The sequence below is a fragment of the Macaca nemestrina genome, chromosome 1, assembly GCF_043159975.1.
Source record: "Macaca nemestrina isolate mMacNem1 chromosome 1, mMacNem.hap1, whole genome shotgun sequence".
Classification (NCBI taxonomy): Eukaryota; Metazoa; Chordata; class Mammalia; order Primates; family Cercopithecidae; genus Macaca; species Macaca nemestrina.
Window position 1 is genome coordinate 85,503,749 of NC_092125.1, and position 18,709 is coordinate 85,522,457.

An 18,709-nucleotide genomic window follows, 5' to 3' on the forward strand; every position below is an offset into this window, starting at 1 on the left:
TGACCTCGAGGTTAGAAAAAAATTTCTTAACACAAAAATCACTAATTATAAAGAAAAGTTTAATTAATTGGACTCCATTAACACTAAGAATTTGTTTAATACAAGATCTTTGGAGACAGGGAAATGCCAAGCCACAGAAAAGATGTGTCACATATATACACACACACATGAGTGTACATCTCCAACAACGGATCTGAATCTAGAATATGAAGATAAGTCAGACAACTCACCCACGCAACTCCTACTTACCCAACCCCAAAATGTGCACTTCATGGAAAGGATATCTAAGTGATATGAAAATGTGTTCAAATGTAGACACTATCAAGAAATGCAAAATGAAATATCACAATACAGCTACTCACTCACTAAAAAAAAAACCTGAAGTAAAAAAAAAAAAGACCCGTGTTAGTGAAGTTATAAAGCAACTGGGTCCTTTATACACTGTTGATGGGAATTAACCACTTGGGAAATTATTTGGCATTATCTACTAAAGCTAAATAAGCCTATCCTGTGACCCAGCAATTCTAAATTTATATCAAACACAAATAAGTGCTCATATCTCCCAAAAGATATGCACAAAAATGTTCATAACAGCATTATACATAATGGCCAAAAACCATAAACAACTTGAACACCATTAATAAATAACTTGTGGCATGTCCATATTAAGAAAAATACTGTGAACCAGTGAAAAACAAGAATGAATTACAAAAGTGTACTGTTGAGCACAAGAAGCTAGAAACCAAAGCGTATATATTACATAATTCCATTAACATAAAACTCAAAAGCAAGCAAAAAAAAAAAAAAAAAAAAAAAAAAAAACCTAGGGTGATAGAAGTCAGAATAGTTAACAGAATAGTTAATAAAGAAGTGATTATTCACATGGCAGGGGGAGCAATGGGAGCCTATCAGAATGCTAGAAATGTTCTATATCTTGAACTGCCTGATGGTTTATACAAGTTCATATAAACGTGAAAATCTGGCTGTGACCAGTGGTGAAGCAAGGTAGTGGAATAGAAGCCTACACCATTCAAGCTCCCCCACACCATGCTGGAACAGCAAATTTTAAAAGCTATCAGCAAAGAGAAAAGCACTATCACAAGAACCAAAACTCAGGTAAACAATCACAGTACCTGGTTTTAACTTCGTATCTTGAAAAAAGGCATTAGGAAGACAGGAGAAACAGTCTTGAATCATGGATGCCACCCCTATTTCCTATTCCCTGGCAACGGCCATGAGGTAGAGAGAGAGAATATACTTCAGGGAGGGAAAGCACAGACACTCAGTGCTGCCCTGTCACAGCAGAGAATGAAGCCCTGCTGGACTCAGCCAGTGGCCATGCTTGGAGGGGACATTTGACTAGCTCTAGCCAAAGGGGAGTCACCTATCCCAGCAGGTCAGAATGAGAGTTTCCCAGCAAGCATCACCACTGCAGGCTGAAGTGCTCTGGGGTCCTAGGTAAACTTGAATGTCAGTCAAGTTGTGTTCTAACAAGGACTCCAATTCCTAGGCAACCCCTAGTGCTTGGAGCCAGTGAACTAGGGTTGCACATGACCTAGAAAGGCATCAACTGTCCATCCCCCAACCCAGGCAGTGCAGCTCACGGGAACCAGAATGACTGCTTCCTTCTGCTTAAGAACAGGAGAGCAAAGAGTAAAGAGGACTTTGTCTTGCATCTTTTGTGGGTTTTTTTGTTTTTTTTTTTGAGACGGAGTCTCACTCTGTCGCCCGGGCTGGAGTGCAGTGGCGCCATCTCAGCTCACTGCCAACCTCTGCCTCCCAAGTTAAAGCAATTCTCCCGTCTCAACCTCCCCAGTAGCTGGGACCACAGGCACGTACCACTTCACCCAGCTAATTTTTGTATTTTTAGTAGAGATGGGGCTTCGCCATGTTGGCCAGGCTGGTCTCGAACTCCTGACCTCAGGTGATCTGCCCACCTTGGCCTCCCAAAGTGCTGAGATTACAGGCGTGAGCCACCGTGCACAGCCCCGACTTTGTCTTGCGTTTTGGATACCAGCTCAACAACACTGGAATCGAGCATCAGGCAGAGCCATGAGGCCCCCATTCCAGGCCCTAGCTCCCCGACGACATTTCTAGACACGCTGTGGGCCAAAAGGGAACCTGTTGCCTTGAAAAGAAGGATTCGGTCCTGGCAGGACTCACCACCTGCTGACTAAAGATTTCTTGGGCACGGAATTGCCATTGGGCACCAGCAATACCCAGGGAGAAGGCCTTAAGGTCTGAGGCTACTTGCTTCAAGTGAGATCCAGCACATTCCCAGTTGTGGTGGCCACCGAGAAAGACTCCTTCTGTTAGAGAAAAGCAGAGGGAAATGTAAAGGGAACTTTGTCTTGCTTTCAGGTATCACAGTGGGGCAGAGCAAAAGGCAGGCTTTTCAGATCCCCAAGTCCAGCCTCTTGGACACCATTTCTGGACTGGCTCTGGGCCAGAGGAAAGCCCACTGCCTAAAGGGTGAGTCCCAGGCCTGGCAACATTCACCACAAGCTGATGGAAGAGCTTTTGGGCTTTGAGTGAACACTGGCGGTGTGGCCTGGCAGAACCGCTCATGGACCAGTCATGGTGCTGGCCACAGAGAGGGGCTCCTCCTCTACATGTGGAAAGGGGAGAGAAGAGCGGGAAGGACTTTTTGTATTGTGGTTTGAATGACAGCACAGTCATAGTAAAATAAAACATCAGGCAGAATGCTAAGGTTTTGCTATGCTGGGCTTCAGGTCTGACCCAGCACAGTCCCAGTGATGGTGGCCACAGGGGTACTTGTATCACCAAATCCCCAGAGTTCCAGGTGGCTCAGCACAGAGAGAAAGACTCCATATGTTTGGGAGAAAGTAAAGGAAAAGAGTAAGAGTTTTTGCCTGGTAATCCAGAGAATTCTTTTGGATCTTATCCAAGACCACCAAGGCAATACCTATACAAGACTGCAAAAACCACCGTGTTACTGGCCTTTGGGCCCAAGTCCCTTCAAATACCTGGAATGCCTTCCCAAGAAAGACAAGTACAAACAAGACCAGACTGCAAAGTCTATAATAAATACCTAACTCTTCAATGTCCAGACACCAAAAAACATCTAAAAGCATCAACACTATCCACAAAAACCTGACCTCATCAAATGAACTAAATAAGGCATCAGGGATCAATCCTGGAGAAAACAAAGACACATGACATTTCAGACACAGAACTCAAAATAGCTATTTTGGGCCAAGCACGGTGGCTCACACTTGTAATCCCAGCACTGTGGGAGGCTGAGGCGGGTGGATCACTTGAGGTCAGAAGTTCGAGACCAGCCTGGCCAACATAGTGAAACCCCATCTCTACTAAAAATACAAAAATTAGCCAGGGGTGGTGGTAGGTGCCTGTAATCCCAGCTACTCAGGAGGCTGATGTGGAAGAACCCGGGAGGCGGAGGTTGCAGTGAGCCAAGATCACGTCACTGCACTTTAGCCTGGGCAACAGAGCGAAACTTTGTCTCAAAACAAAAAGCTATTTTGGCCAGGTGCAGTGGCTCATGCCTGTAATCCCAGCACTTTGGGAGGCCAAGCAGGCAGATCATTTGAAGTCAAAGACCAGCCTGGCCAACACGGTGAAACTCCATCTCTATTTTAAAAAAAAATACAAAAAGTAGCCAGGCATGATGGTCCAAGCCTGTAATCCTAGCTACTCAGGAGGCTGAGGCAGGAGAAGGGCTTGTAGTGAGCTGGAGGTTGTAGTGAGGCGGAGGTTGTAGTGAGCTGAGATGGCACCACTGCACTCCAGCCTGGGCAACAGAGTGAGACCCCATCTTAAAAAACAATAGCTATTTTGAGGAAACTCAAAGAAATTCAAGATAACACAGAGAAGGAATTCGGGATTCTATAAGACAAATTTCACAAACAGATTAAAATAATTAAAAAGGGGGCCAGGCGTAGTGGCTCACGCCTATAATCCCAACACTTTGGGAGGCCAAGGCAGGCAGATCACCTGACGTCAGGAGTTCGACACCAGCCTGGCCAACACTGTAAAACCTCATCTCTATTAAAAATACAAAAATTAGCTGAGTGTGGTACGCACCTGTAGTCCCAGCTACTTGGGAGGCTGAGACAGGAGAATTGCTTGAACTCAGGAGATGGAGGCCGTAGTAAGCCAAGATCACACCACTGCACTCCAACCTGAGTGACAGAATGCGACTCCATCTCAAAATAAATAAATAAACAAAAAAAAATAATTTTTAAAAATCAAGCAGAAATTCTAGAGTTGAAAAACACAACTGACATGTTAAAGAATGCATCAAAGTCTCTTAATAGCAGAATTGATCAAGCAGAAGCAAGAATTACTGAGCTTGAAAATGGGCTATTTGAAAATACACAGAGGTGACAGAAGAAAAAAGAATGAAAAGCAATGAAGCACATGTATAAGATCTAGGAAACAGTCTCGAAGGGGTAAATCTAAGAGCTATCGACCTTAAAGAGAAGGTAGAGAAAATAGGAGTAGAAAGTTTATTAAAGGGATAATGAGAGTACTTTCCAAATCTAGAGAAAGATATCAATATTCAAGTACAGCACAGTTCGTTAAGTACTAGCTAGAGCAATTAAACAAAAGAACAAAAGGATGCCCAAATTGGAAAGAAAGAAGTCAAATTACCCTTGTTTGAAGATGATATGGTCTTATATTTTGGAAAACCTAAAGACTCCACACATACACACACACAAAATCTTATTCAAACTGATAAACAAATTCAGTAAAGTTGCAGGATACAAAATCAACATAGAAAAATCAGTAGCATTTCTCTATGCCAACGATGAACAACCTGAAAAAGAATTCAAAAAAGTAATCCCCTGTACAATAGCCACAACTAATATTAAATACCTAGAAATTAAATCAGGCAAAGAAGTAAAAGATGTCTACAGTGAAAACTATAGAACACAAATGCTATGGTCAAATGGTATAAGAATAAAATGCTACTGTTTATTTGTCCCCTACAAAAATGTAAAAATCCATCAAGTTACGTATGTGTATTTTTTAATTGAAGTATATAAACATATATATGTGAGGTATGTGCACACACGCACACACACCTCAATATACTGATGAAACACTGATGAAAGAAATTGAAGAGGACACAAAAAACTGAAAAGATATTCAATGCTCATGGGTTAGAAGAATCAATACTGTTAAAATATCCATACTGCCGAAGCAATCTACAGATTCAATGCAATCCCTGTCAAAATATTAATGACATTCTTCACAGAAATAGAAAAAATAATCCTAAAATTTATATGGAATTACAAAAGACCCAGAATAGCCAAAGCTATCCCAAGCAAAAAGAATGAAACTGGAGGAGTTATATTATCTGACTTCAAATTATACTACAGAGCTACAGTAACCAAACCAGCATGGTACTGATATAAAAACAGACACATAGATTAATGAAACTGAATAAAGAACCCAGAAGGAAATCTACATACCTACAGTGAACTAATTTTCAACAGCGGTGCCAAGAATGTTAGGGAAAACACAGTTTCTTTAATAAACGGTGCTGGAAAAACTGGATATCCATATGCAGAAGAAGGAAATTTGATCCCTATCTCTCACCTTATATCAAAAACAAATCAAAATGGATTAAAGACTTAAGTCTAATACCTCAAAGTATAAAACTACTAAAAGAAAACATTGATGAAAATCTCCAGGACACTGGTCTGCACAAAAATTTCTTAAAACACAGGCAACCAAAGCAAAAAATGGACAAATAAGATGACATCAAGTTAAAAAGTTTCTGCACAGCAAAGGAAACAATCAACAAAGTGAAGAGACAAGTCACAGAATGGGAGGAAGTATTTGCAAACTACTCATCTGACAAGGGATTAATAACCAGAATATACAAGGAATTCAAACAACTCTATAGGAAACAATCTGATAATCCAGTTTTTAAAATGGGCTAAAGATTTTGATAAAAAAGACATACAAATGGCAAACAGGCATATGAAAAAAGTGCTCAACATCACTGATCACCAGAGAAATGCAAATTAAAACTACAATGAGGTATCGTCTCACCCCAGTTAAAATGACCTTTATCCACAAGTCAGGCAGTAACAAATGCTACTGAGGATGTGGAAAAAAAGGAGGAAATGGGGATGATTAATGAGTACAAAAAAAACAGAATGACCAAGACCTAGTATTTGGTAGCACAACAGGGGCACTGTAGTCAATAATAATTTAATTGTCCATTCTGAAATAACTAAAAGAGTACAACTGGATTTTTTGTAACACAAAGGACCAATAATAATTGTCCATTTTGAAATAACTAAGTACAACTGGATTTTCTGTAACACAAAGGATAAAGGCTTGAATGCCTGAATGTCCATTCTGAAATAACATGGGTATCCAATTTTCCATGATGCAATTATTAAGCATTGCATGTCTGTACCAGAATATCTCATATACTCCATAAATACATAAACTATGTACCCACAAAAATTAAAAAATAAATAAATAAGGCCGGGCATGGTGGCTCACGCCTGTTAATCCCAGCACTTTGGGAGGTCAACATGGGTGCATCACCTGAGGTCAGGAGTTCGAGACCAGCCTGGCCAACAAGGTGAAACCGCATGTCTACTAAAAATATAAAAATTAGCCAGGCGTGGTAGCAGGCACTTGTAATCCCAGCTACTTGGGAGGCTGAGGCAGGAGAATCACTTGAACCCGGGTGGTGGAGGTTGCAGTGAGCCAAGATTGCACCATTTCACTCCAGCCTGGGTGACAAGAGCAAAACTCCATCTCAAATAAAAAAATAGAAAATAAAAAAAGAATGCTATGGTCAAATGGCATAAGAATAAAATGCCATTTCTTGTTTTGTACCCTAAAAAAATGTAAAAATCCATCAAGTTGTATGTGTGTATATTTTTTAAAACTGATGTGTATGTGTATACCACAATATACTTCAATTTTTTTTTTAATTTTAGAACCTCAAAAAAATATTTTTTCAGACAAATAAAATCAGAAAATTTGTCATCAGCAGACTTACATTGAAGAAATACTAAAGGGGGCCAGGCACAGTGCCTCATAACTATAATCCCAGCACTTTGGGAGGCTGAGGCAGGAGCACTGCTTGAGCCTTGGAGTTTGAAACCAGCCTGGGCAATGTAGTAAAATCCCATCACTACAAGAAAATTTACAAATTAGCCAAGCATGCTGGTGCACATCTATAGTCTTAGCTACCCAGGATGCTGAGGTAGGAGGATCACTTGGGCCCAGGAATTCAAGGCTGCAGTGAGCTATGATCATACCACTGCACTGCAGCCAGAGAGACAAAGCAAAACTTTGTCTCTAAATATAAAACAGAAATATTAAAGGGAATGTTTAAGTCAAAAGGAAAATGATCCCAAAGGGAAGTACATGAATGTGAAGAGCAGAGAAAATATAAATATGTGGGTAAACCTACATAAATAGGTACAATATATATATTGGGGTTTCAAATATATATGGAACTAAAATACATGACAGCAATGACCAAAAAAAAAAAAGGTAGAAATTGGGTAAATGGGAATTGGCAAAATATAAATTTACCAAGGATACGTGTGGTAATCACCAGGGGAACCCATAAAAGAAGATAAAATTGGGAGGTATAATTTAAAATATTCCATTAATCCAAGAAAAAGCAAGAAATGAGAGAAAAATAACACAAAATGAGTAAAACAAATATAAAACAAAAACCTAATTATATTCTACTGAACAGGAAACATACCACATGTTTATAGAAAGCTAAAACTAAAAGGACAGAATAAGATATTTAATGAAAATACTAATAAAAAAGAGTTGGAGTAGTTCTACTAATATCAGATTAAGGAAAATTTACATCAAAAAACTCTAGAGATAATGGGAACACTCCATAATGATGAATGAGTTAATCACCAGGAAGATATAATAACTGTACATATGTTATCAGCAAAAACTGAAAGAAATGAAGAAATCCTCTCTCAGGAAATGACAGATCAAACTGAAAAAAACAGAAAGTAAGGATGTTGAAGATTTAAACAAGATTTTGAACTTGACCTAAGTGATATTTACAGAACACTGCACAGCAAATTTCAAAGGATTCCAATCACATAGAGTATGTGTTCTAACCACTTTTAAATTACATTATAATAATAATAAAAAAAAAACTAGAAAATTTTCTAAATGTTTAGAAATTTTTTTAATGGACTTTAAATTCATAGGTCAAAAAATAGAGATTTAAAATCACACTGTATTTTAAGCAAAAAATATATACATATATATGACATATCAAAATATGTCTGCTATAGCTAAAAATATATAGCCTTAACCACAGATTTGAAAAGAAGGGCTAGATATCAATGCTATTTCAAAAAATCAGAAAAACAATAGCAAGTTAAAACCAAAGAAAATATTATAAAGTGCAGAAATTAAATAACCAGAAAACAAATCTACAATAACAAAATTCAAAAGGCCAAGTTAATTCACGGAAAAGATAATAAACTGATAAACCCCTAGCAAGAAAAGTTTTAAGACAGAAATGATCAATACAGTAATAAGTTTTAAAACTTAGATGAAATGGATAAACCTAGCAAAACCTAGCAAAACTAATACATATATACAAGTCATTTTATTTCCATTAAAGAAATTAAACATATTATTTAAAACTTTTTCACTAGCAACCTCTGGTCTCACAGGCTTCACCAGTTAAGTCTTGTAAGCATATGAGGAAAAAAATAACAACAATCTTCACTAACTCTTCTGGAGAGCAGTAAAGGGGGGAACATTTCCCTCTTCTTGTAAGACCAGCAAAACCAAGATACCAAAATCTGATCAGAACATTCGAAGTAGGAAAATTACAGGCCAATTTATCTTAAGAACATAGGTGCAAAGATCCTAACAACACAGAAAAAGCACATGAAGTCCATTGGTACATACAAAGGGGTAACATATCACAAGCCAATTGGGCTTATTTTAGGAATGCAAAGATTGTTTAACATGTGAAAATATAACAGCCTAATTCAACACATTAATAAAGTAAAGGAGAAAAACCATGAATGTCCCAAAAGATGCAGACAAAGTATTAATAAAATTCAACAAAATTCCTAATTTGAAAAGTATAACAAGGTATAAGATCAATAAAATTAAATTATACTTCTAACTACTACCAAGAAAACAATTAGGAAATGAAATTTCACAAACAATTCTAATTAAAATAATATCAAGAATATCACATATCCAGGAATAAATCTGCTGAAAGATGTGGTCTTCTATACTGAATGAACACTACCAAACAGTATTGAGAGAAACTTATAAAGCCCTAAATAAATGGAAGAATATACCATGTCTTTGGATTAGTTAATTCAGTAGTATTGTTAAGATGCCAATTAACTGCAAACTGATCTCCAGTTTCAATACAAACTTAACCCAAATTCCTGGAAAAGACAGAGAGAGAGTGAGTGTGTGTGTGTGTGTATGTGTGCGCGTACATGTATGTGTATTTTTTTTTTTTTTTTTGAGACGGGGTCTTTGCTCTGTCACCCAGGCACGAGTGCAGTGGCCGGATCTCAGCTCACTGCAAGCTCCGCCTCCCGGGTTCACGCCATTCTCCTGCCTCAGCCTCCCGTGTAGCTGGAACTACCTGCGCCCGCCACCTGACCGCCAACTCGCCCGGCTAGTTTTTTGTATTTTTTAGTAGAGACGGGGTTTCACCTTGTTAGCCAGGATGGTCTCCACCTCCTGACCTCGTGATCCACCCGTCTTGGCCTCCCAAGGTGCTGGGATTACAGGCTTGAGCCACCGTGCCCAGCCGTGTATGTGTATCTCTACGAGTGAGTAGAAACTGAAAAACTGATTCTAAAATACTATGAAAATATCCTCTAGGAGGCCAAGGCAGGCAGATCACTTGAAGTCAGGAATTCAAGACCAGCCTGACCAACACAGGGAAACCCCGACTTGACTAAAAATACAAAAATTAGCTGGGCCTGATGGCGGATGCCTATAATCCCAGCTACTCAGGAGGCTAAGGCAGGAGAATCACTCGAAGCCGGGAGGTGCAGGTTGCAGTGAGCCGAGATCACGCCACTGCACTCCAGCCTGGGCAACAGCGGGAGACTCCATCTCAAAAATAAACACATACATACATACACAAAATAAAATACTATGAAAATATCAGGGGAGGAGAGATGGGAGAGGGGTAGAAAAAGGAAGTCGGAGTTATACACACTACCAGGTATCAAGATTCCTTATATACTAGAATAAGACAAATAAATAGACCAACAGAACGAAAGAGTCTAGAAACACACTCATATTTACATTGACATATGAAGTACATATGAAAACATGATCTTAAAAAAAAATTCCAAGTAGAAATATTTCATTCAACACTTTATTTTCTGAGCAATTGTATCAATCACAACAGCACAATCACATCAATCACAACTTAACAAATATTGTTTAACAAGTAACAAGTAACAATACTTGTTAATTTCTCTCACAACTGTGTTCAACAGCTACCAAAACAATTAGCAGACCTTCTATCAAATCTTAATCTCTTACCTCCCCAAAAGCTCCTCGACCAATCACCTTTAATATTTCAAAGTCTTCTCTATGTAATCGCATTTGTTTCACTTTAGAAGTAAATGGTTTAGCTGAAATGAAAGAGCAATATCAATTATTTTCTTAATAAAATGTGATGCAAATTAGATATAAATAATGGTGTTTCTTAGTTACACAAAAATTCAAATTATTATTTAAGAATTGTCAAAATACTTAAAAATTCCAAACTATATGAGAATAAACAAATTTGATTTCCCTAAGAAAACAATATATTTTCTTTTATTTCTTACATATGAATTACATTTTTGGTGAGAAATATATGTTTAAACTCCAAATAACATATGAAAGAATGCAAAGCAAGGGGGATGTAAAAATGAGACCAGTTTTAACATTCTATCAGCATTAAATATATATTTTAACACAAATGTATAAAAAATAAAAGCAGATTTCACAGCACCAGAGAGCTCTTCAGCAATTCCCACCAAGTAAATTCATATTTCTTTCACATTCATTTGTTCTTTCAAAATGCTTCAGCAAACGTCTACAGTATACAAAGCATGGTGACAATGACTGGAGTTTTTAAAAAGTTGATTATGGATATGATACTTTCCTTCAAGAAGCTCTTAGTCTTCATTCAAGAAAGACAAGTATGCATATATGCAGACACAAAATTTAATAATGTGATAAAGTTTTAAGTGCTTCAGAATTAGTGAGAACACTAATTATGTGGATACTAATGCTTCACACAAAGGAGATAACAGATAAATTGAACCTTGAGAACTAAATAGAATCTTGCTCCTTTGCCTGGGTTTGACTGTGTAGATACACCAGGCAAGAGGGAACAATATAAGCAAATGAAGACAGGCAAGGAAGTGAATTTGGGGTGTTAATGGTAAATAATCCATGGTAAAGAATTGTGAGAAGAAATGCAAAGAAATAAGAGCTAGAAAATGGAAAATGCTTTGAATTTCATTAAAGGAAATTAGATGCAATCTTATTAATATTTTAACTGGTAAATTAAAATTTGCTAATGATTAGAGCGATTATATATTCTGCTGCCTGTAAGAGAAGTTTAGACGTGTCTCCTTTCCTCTCCTCGGGTCTGTCTTTCACAAAAAGGAATTGGTATGATTAAAGGATCATAATACATGGATGTAGCTGTCTTCTCCTCTCTTCCTTCCATGGAGACAGAGTGTGATAAGATCAAAGATATGTATTTGAGCATTAGGGGAGTGAAACAGATAGGTCATACAGTTTGCTCTGATCTAGAAGTATGCATTTAGCCCTAACTAGCTTCGAAAACGGGTATTCCGCACTGCTTAGTCAAGTCTACTAGAGATTTCTGTATTCGTGTTTTGTAAGGAAAGGAAAGACAGAGAGGATTTCCATGTGGAATTCACACAACAGTGAAGAGAAAGAGAAAAAAATTAGCTGAACGTGATGGCACACGCCTGTAGTCCTTAGCTACTCAGTAGGCTAAGGCAGAAGGATAACTTGAGCCCAGGTATTCGAGGCTGCAATGAGTCATGATCATACCACTGCACTCCAGCCTGGGCAAAATAGCAAGATCTGGTCTTTTAAAAAGCAGTAATAACAGAATTAATAATAACAAAATTCTATTTGCAATAGCATTCAAAAGAATAAAGTACTTAAGGATAAATTTAACCAACGAGGTGAAAGACTTGTACACTGGAAACTACAAAATATTGCTAATAAAAATTAAAGAAGACTTAAATAAATGAAAAGACATCCAGTATTCTGGATTGGAAGAAGACTTAATATTGTTAATATGACAATATTACCCAAAGCAATCCACAGATTCACAGCAATCCGTATCAAAATTACAATGGCATTACAGAAATAGAAAAATTCATCCTAAAATTCATATGGAGAGAGAGAAAAGACAACCCATAGAATGGGAAAAGTATTTGCAAATCATGTATCTACTAAGGAATTAATACCAGAATATATAAAGAACTCCTACAAGTCAACGACAAAAAACCCCAATTCAAAAATGGGCAAAAGTTTTAATAAACATTTCTCCAAAGAAGATAAATAAAAATGAAAAAAGAATGAGTTTATGTCCTTTGCAGGGACATGGATGAAGCTGGAAGCCATCAGTCTCAACAAACTAACACAGGAACAGAAAACCAAATACCACATGTTCTCACTCATAAGTGGGAGATGAACAATGAGAACACATGGACACAGGGAGGGGAACAACACACACCAGGGCCTGTCAGGGGGTGGGGTCCAAGGGGAAGGAAAGCATTAGATAAATAACTAATGTGTTGCTTAAAACACAGATGATGGGTTGATGGGTGTAGCAAACCACCATGGCACATGTATACGTATGTAACATACTTGCATGTTCTGCACATGTATCCCAGAACTTAAAGTAAAATAATATATACATGTGGTGAAGATATTAAAAAATGGCCAATACACATATGAAAAGATACTCAACATCACTAATCATTAGGGAAGTGCAAACCAAAATCACAATGAGATACCACTTCACAACCTCTACAATAGTTGTAATTTTTTAATTAATTAAATAAAACAAAAAATAACAAGTGATGAGGATGTGGAGAAACTGGAACCCTCATACATTGTTAGAGGGGATATAAAATGTTACAGCTGCTTTGTAAAACAGTTGGGTAGTTCCTCAAAAAGCTAAACATAGATTTACCAACATATCCCAGCAATTCCATTCCTATGTACCCAAGAGAATCAAAAGAGATTCAAACAGATTATCTGTACAATTATGTTCATGGCACCATTATTCACAGTAGCCAAAAGGTAGAAATTATCCAAATGTCCATCAAGAGATGAAGAGATAAACAAAACTTCCCTCCCCTTGGATCCCACCCCCTGACAGGCCCTGGTGTGTGTTGTTCCCCTACCTGTGTCCACGTGTTCTCATTGTTCATCTGCCACTTATGAGTGAGAACATGTGGTATTTGGTTTGTGTAGCTCACAAACACACACACACAACAGTATGTTAAGCAGCTTTAAAATGAAGTTAAGGTATGATACATGCCATAATGTGGATGAATCTTGAAAACATGCTAAGTAAAATAAGCCAGGCATTAAAAGGCAAATATTTCACTTATATGAAGTATCTAGAATAGGCAAATTCATAGAGACAGAAAGTAGATTAGAGGTTACTAAAGGCTGGGGGACAGGAGAATGAAAAGTCAGGGCCTAATGGTTACAGAATTTCTTTGGATAATGAAAACGTTTTAGAGACAGATAGTGATGGTCATTACATAACATTATAAATATAAATTAATGCCACTGAATTGTACATGTAAAAGTGGTCAAAATGGCAAATTTTGTTATTTTACCACAATTTTTAAAAATTAGTAAGATATCAAAACCACTGAATTGTACACTTCAAACAGGTGAATTGTTTGGTATGTCAATCACGTCAGTAAAGCTGTTTTAAAACAAAATAGGAAGATGCTGGGCACAGTGGCTCATGCCTGTAATTCCAACACTGTAAGAAGCCAAGGCAGGTGAATCACCTGAGGTCAGAAGTTCGAGACCAGCCTGGTCAACATGGTAAAACCCTGTCTCTACTAAAAATACAAAAATTAGCTGGGCGTGGTAGTGCGTGCCTGTAATCCCAGGTACTTGGGAGGCTGAGGTAGGAGAATCACTAGAACCCGGCAGGTGGAGGTTGCAGTGAGCCAAGATTATGCCACTGCACTCCAGCCTGGGCAATAGAGTGAGACTCTGTTTCAAATTAAAGAAGGAAGAAACCCTTTTTAAAAATTACACACAACTTTGACAAGGTGGGTGAAACCTTTTTTAAAAAAATTACACACAAGTTTGACAAGGTGGGTGATACATACAGGCCTATTAGAACTAAAAATGGGGCCGGGCGTGGTTGTTCATACCTGTAATCCCAACACTGGGAGGCCAAAGCAGGCGGATTGCTTGAGTTCAGGAATTCAAGACCAGCCTGAGCAACATGGCAAAACTCTGTCTCTACAAAAATACAAATATAAAAATGGGCCAGACACAGTGGCTTGTGCCTACAGTCCCAGCTGCTTAGGAGACTGAAATGGGAGGGCCACTTTAGCCCAGGAGACGAAGGCTGCAGTAAGCCTAGATGGCGCCACTACACTCCAACCTGGGCAACAGAGTGAAACCCTGTCACAAAAAAAAAAAAAAAAAAAAAGAACTAAAAATGGGAGCCTGACTACCCCCCCAAATAATTATAACACCAACCTTCTACACTTAAAAGAAGCTTTGATTTCTACTATATCACAAAATCACAAAACAAAGGTATCCTTAAACTGAAACCTAGTTCCCCTACTCAGGCTAAATCAGAAATTCAGGAAAAGTGTGCTGTAGAGCTGACATTTCAGGTAAATTATACCTACTGATTATTCTAATTTGGGGTAAATATGAACATGGAACAATAAATACTAAAAAATATTAAGTGTCTATAGAGGGGTATATAGTTATCTTGTCATATGATGATACCCTAAGTAGTATGAAGAAAATGAACCAAAACAATGCTAAGGGTTATAAAAATCATTACTGAGTACTGCATTCATAATGTCTGAGATAGTTTAAAAGATGCCTTAACAAGTTACAGCTGAGAGCTCAGAAATTCAATGATAGAACCAAAAGAATCATGTATCAATTACCTGAATATTTCTTATTTCTATGCTGCATTTGAAAAAAAAACTGATTATACATTCAACTTATTCCCGAAAAAAGTTCATTAGCAATATTTAACAAAGTGCTTTTATACAAAGATATATTCTACAAAATTATATCCACCAAAACGTCCATTTCAAGCACACTGTATGATTAAAATAATTTTGAATATAAAAGACAAATTGCAAAAGACTTTATATTCATTACAACAATTGAAAAAGATAATAATAATCACTACACTATTGCCCTTGACAAAAATCAAGGACATATAAGGGACCAATCAGATCTGTTGTACTGGTAGATAAATGACATGCTATTCTGAATATGCTATCAGTGTTATTTCACAAAGTACTACATCATCTCATGATAACAATACCTTTACTTTCTTCAGTGCTGTACACTTAAATGACTTCACTTGTGGCACACACTTTCTGAGGTATCTGCCACATCGCCTCTCTTTTTCTGAAAATCTCCCCCTCAGTTCTCAGGGGTGGGCCAAGTGCATATTGTGAGGCCCCATTTAACTAGTCAGAGTTAACTGAACCAATATGGAAACCTGACCTAAGCTGGGGGACAATTTAAAACCTAACTCAGCATCAGTCCACAGATGATTACAAGAATTAACATACAAACTCAGCAAGTGTTGAGGCAAACATCATACTATGACGCTAAAAGCGAAAGAGAAAATCAGTTCCACATAATGAAAGAGGAAAAAAAAGCAGATGCATACAGAAAGGCAAAGACAATGAGTAAAGGAAGTGTTCTGACAGTTTCCTTATTCCTGGGGTTCTGGTGATTCTTGACATTTGACTGCATCCCTGCCTTGTATTCCCCGAACAACCCTGAATCTTACACTAAATAATTGGTTTTCAGCTCACAACCAGACACAGTGAGCTGCCAAACTAATACATAATTTAGTTATCATAAAATCTATAAGGTACATATTATTAACCCTCATTAACATAATAAGGCCTAAAGATAGTATGTGACTTGCTGGCCTAAACTTGACTAGTAAGTCACAGTACTACTATGTACTGTGAGCTAGCTCACAGTAGCTAGCTCAGGGAAGGACACACCAACTTACAAGTAATAGCTTAGAAGTAGTAGTTTTACGTAAATTATGACAACTTGTCCAAACTTCATGAATGTGATATAAAAATAAATAAATAAAATAGAATCCTTGAATCATTGTCTTAATGTACTCTATTTTTAAAAGTACTTCTTGGCCAAAAAAAAAACAAAAACAAAACTGGTACTAAGAACAAACTTTCTGTGTGATAATAATAATCTCAGCAGGCATTATTTTATTGGGAGCCATCTAGGCCAAGTACCATACCAAGAACTTCCCATTTTACAGGAAAAAAAAAGAGAAAGGTTTAGAAAGATAATATAAATTCCTGAATATTACATACCTAGTAAGTGGCAAAGACAGGATTAAAACTCAGATCTATCAGGCTCCAAAAATCTTTCCAATATAACAAGTTGCCTCTTTATTCCCAAAAAGTTTGTAATAAACACAGATGCTGAAATTCAGACATTCAAAAATGAAATAATTCTAAATTAAATTAAAAAATCTCTTTGAAACTGAAAAGAACAAAGTATGTTTCTATCTGAGTTCCTAAAACACTGCCTGGGGTTCATTGTATACTGTTTAATGAACAGATAAATGAGTAATTCTAGAAGAAAAAGAACTCAAAGTTCCAATACAAAATGTCTGGTATACCTTGCAAGGTACATCTTTCTTCCTGCTCTATGTAGCCCAAGATCCAAAAACAGAGTCTCCTTCAATTCTCCCATCCAACCTCCTTCCTACCTACAACTACTGGCCAGGTGGTAGGAACATAGATTGCAAGCCACTAGTGATAGCTACAATGGTGTAAGAAGGAAAGTGTCCAATAGAAAGAGAGAGTGGAAAGGCGGAGGCATAAGTGAGAAGAAAAGATGAGAAATAAAGACAGAGTCTGAAGGAGTAAAATAAGAGGCCTGGAAGAGAAAAGAGAGTGCTGGAGCAAGAGATTTTAACCTTCCCTTCACCCATTACTTTCATTCTTCCCTTTCTTCTCGAATTTCTCCAGTAGGTTTCCATTCTACCATTTTTCCTCTCTCTTATGTGCTGTGGAATAACATAAGAATCTGGAGCCAACAGTAGGGCAGGGAACGAGAATAATAATCCATGCAAAAGGGAGACTAGAAGAGAATAGGGACGAATGAGAAAAGAGGAGTTAATAAAGTCACGTTAAAATTATTATCAATTATGTCAGGCTCTGTGTCTAAATTCTGTAAATAAAATACACTATGTACTTTTAAAATGATATATAGTAAAAGATTATGAAATATACTGTGACTATACATTAATGAGCTAAAATATACAAAGAACAAAGTTACAGGTGGTATATTTCTGAGACTTTTTACAATCACAGACACATGAAGTTAAAAACAGTATTATTCACCTTTAAGCACCAGTATCTTTCATATTAAAATTTTTTAACAGATTGTTTTGTTTTGTTTTTTTTGAGACAGAGTCTCGATCTGTTGCCCAGGCTGGAGTGCAGTGGTATGATCTCAGCTTACTGCAACCTCCGCCTCCAGGGTTCAAGCAATTTTCATGCCTCAGTCTCTTAAGTAGCTGGAATTACAGGTGCGCGCCACCATGCCCAGCTAATTTCTGTATTTTTAGTAGAGACGGGGTTTCACCATGTTGGCCAGGCAGATCTTGAACTCCTGACCTCAGGTGATCTGCCTGCCTTGGCCTCCCAAAGTGCTGGGGTTACAGGCATAGGCCACCGCACCTAGCCTGAGTTATTATTAAACAAAGTTTCAAAACAGTCCTTGTGCATTTTTGAAACTATGTTGTCTTGACAACATAGCAAGCAGTAACACAGACCCACACATACACAAATACACATAGAAATGCTGAATAAACAGACAACCATGAGAAATTTTAAATATACAATCAAACTAATGAAGGAGAGAAGAAAGGAAGAGAAATCCCCAAGAATTAGAAATAAAGAAAAATAAACAAAACTTTAAACACAGGAATAGATGCTGCAAAAGCAGAAGTCCTGGACACAGGCGCTAACAGGTAGATCCACAAGGAACGAAGGTATCACTGGTGGCTTAAGAGAGGTGGAGGACTGGAATGATTACCTCTCATTAAAACCAGGACCCTTTCTCCATGTCAGGGAATAATAAAAATTCTGATTCTTGGTCCAGTGAAGCAACCTAGGGTGTTGGCAGGGGGCAGCATAAGGGGAAAACATGAGGGATTGGAGTCTGAATCCATACTGCCCATGTGGTAAAGAAATCCTTTGCTAAAAAATATTAAATCTAGTCCCTATCCCACAGAAGCAAAAGCATTCAGAGGGAATAGAACTCATCCCAGAAAAATCTACCTCAGTCAAAAGTGAGCTCACAATTAAAAAAAAAAAATTAAACTAAATGAGGAAATAGAACACCAAAATGGGGAAAGTTGGCAATCAAAACAAATGGG

The 18,709-nt window shown here is 37.6% G+C and overlaps 1 protein-coding gene across 27 annotated transcripts in view; it reads right to left on the bottom strand.

Annotated features, from left to right (window-relative positions):
• LOC105478710 (CDC42 binding protein kinase alpha) overlaps positions 1-18,709 on the bottom strand; it is a 330,193-nt gene that overhangs the window by 260,606 nt on the left and 50,878 nt on the right. For 26 of the 27 annotated variants that reach the window (XR_011614991.1, XR_011615009.1, XM_011736411.3 and 23 more), the window contains one exon: positions 10,543-10,634. The exons of the other annotated variant lie outside the window; for it this stretch is intronic. Coding sequence is in view for 23 of the 26 variants with exons in the window: in XM_011736411.3 (XP_011734713.1) it covers positions 10,543-10,634 (92 nt within the window). In the remaining 3 variants the exon portion in view is untranslated. Of the gene's footprint in view, positions 1-10,542; positions 10,635-18,709 lie in introns of those variants that run through there. 27 annotated transcript variants of the gene reach the window in all.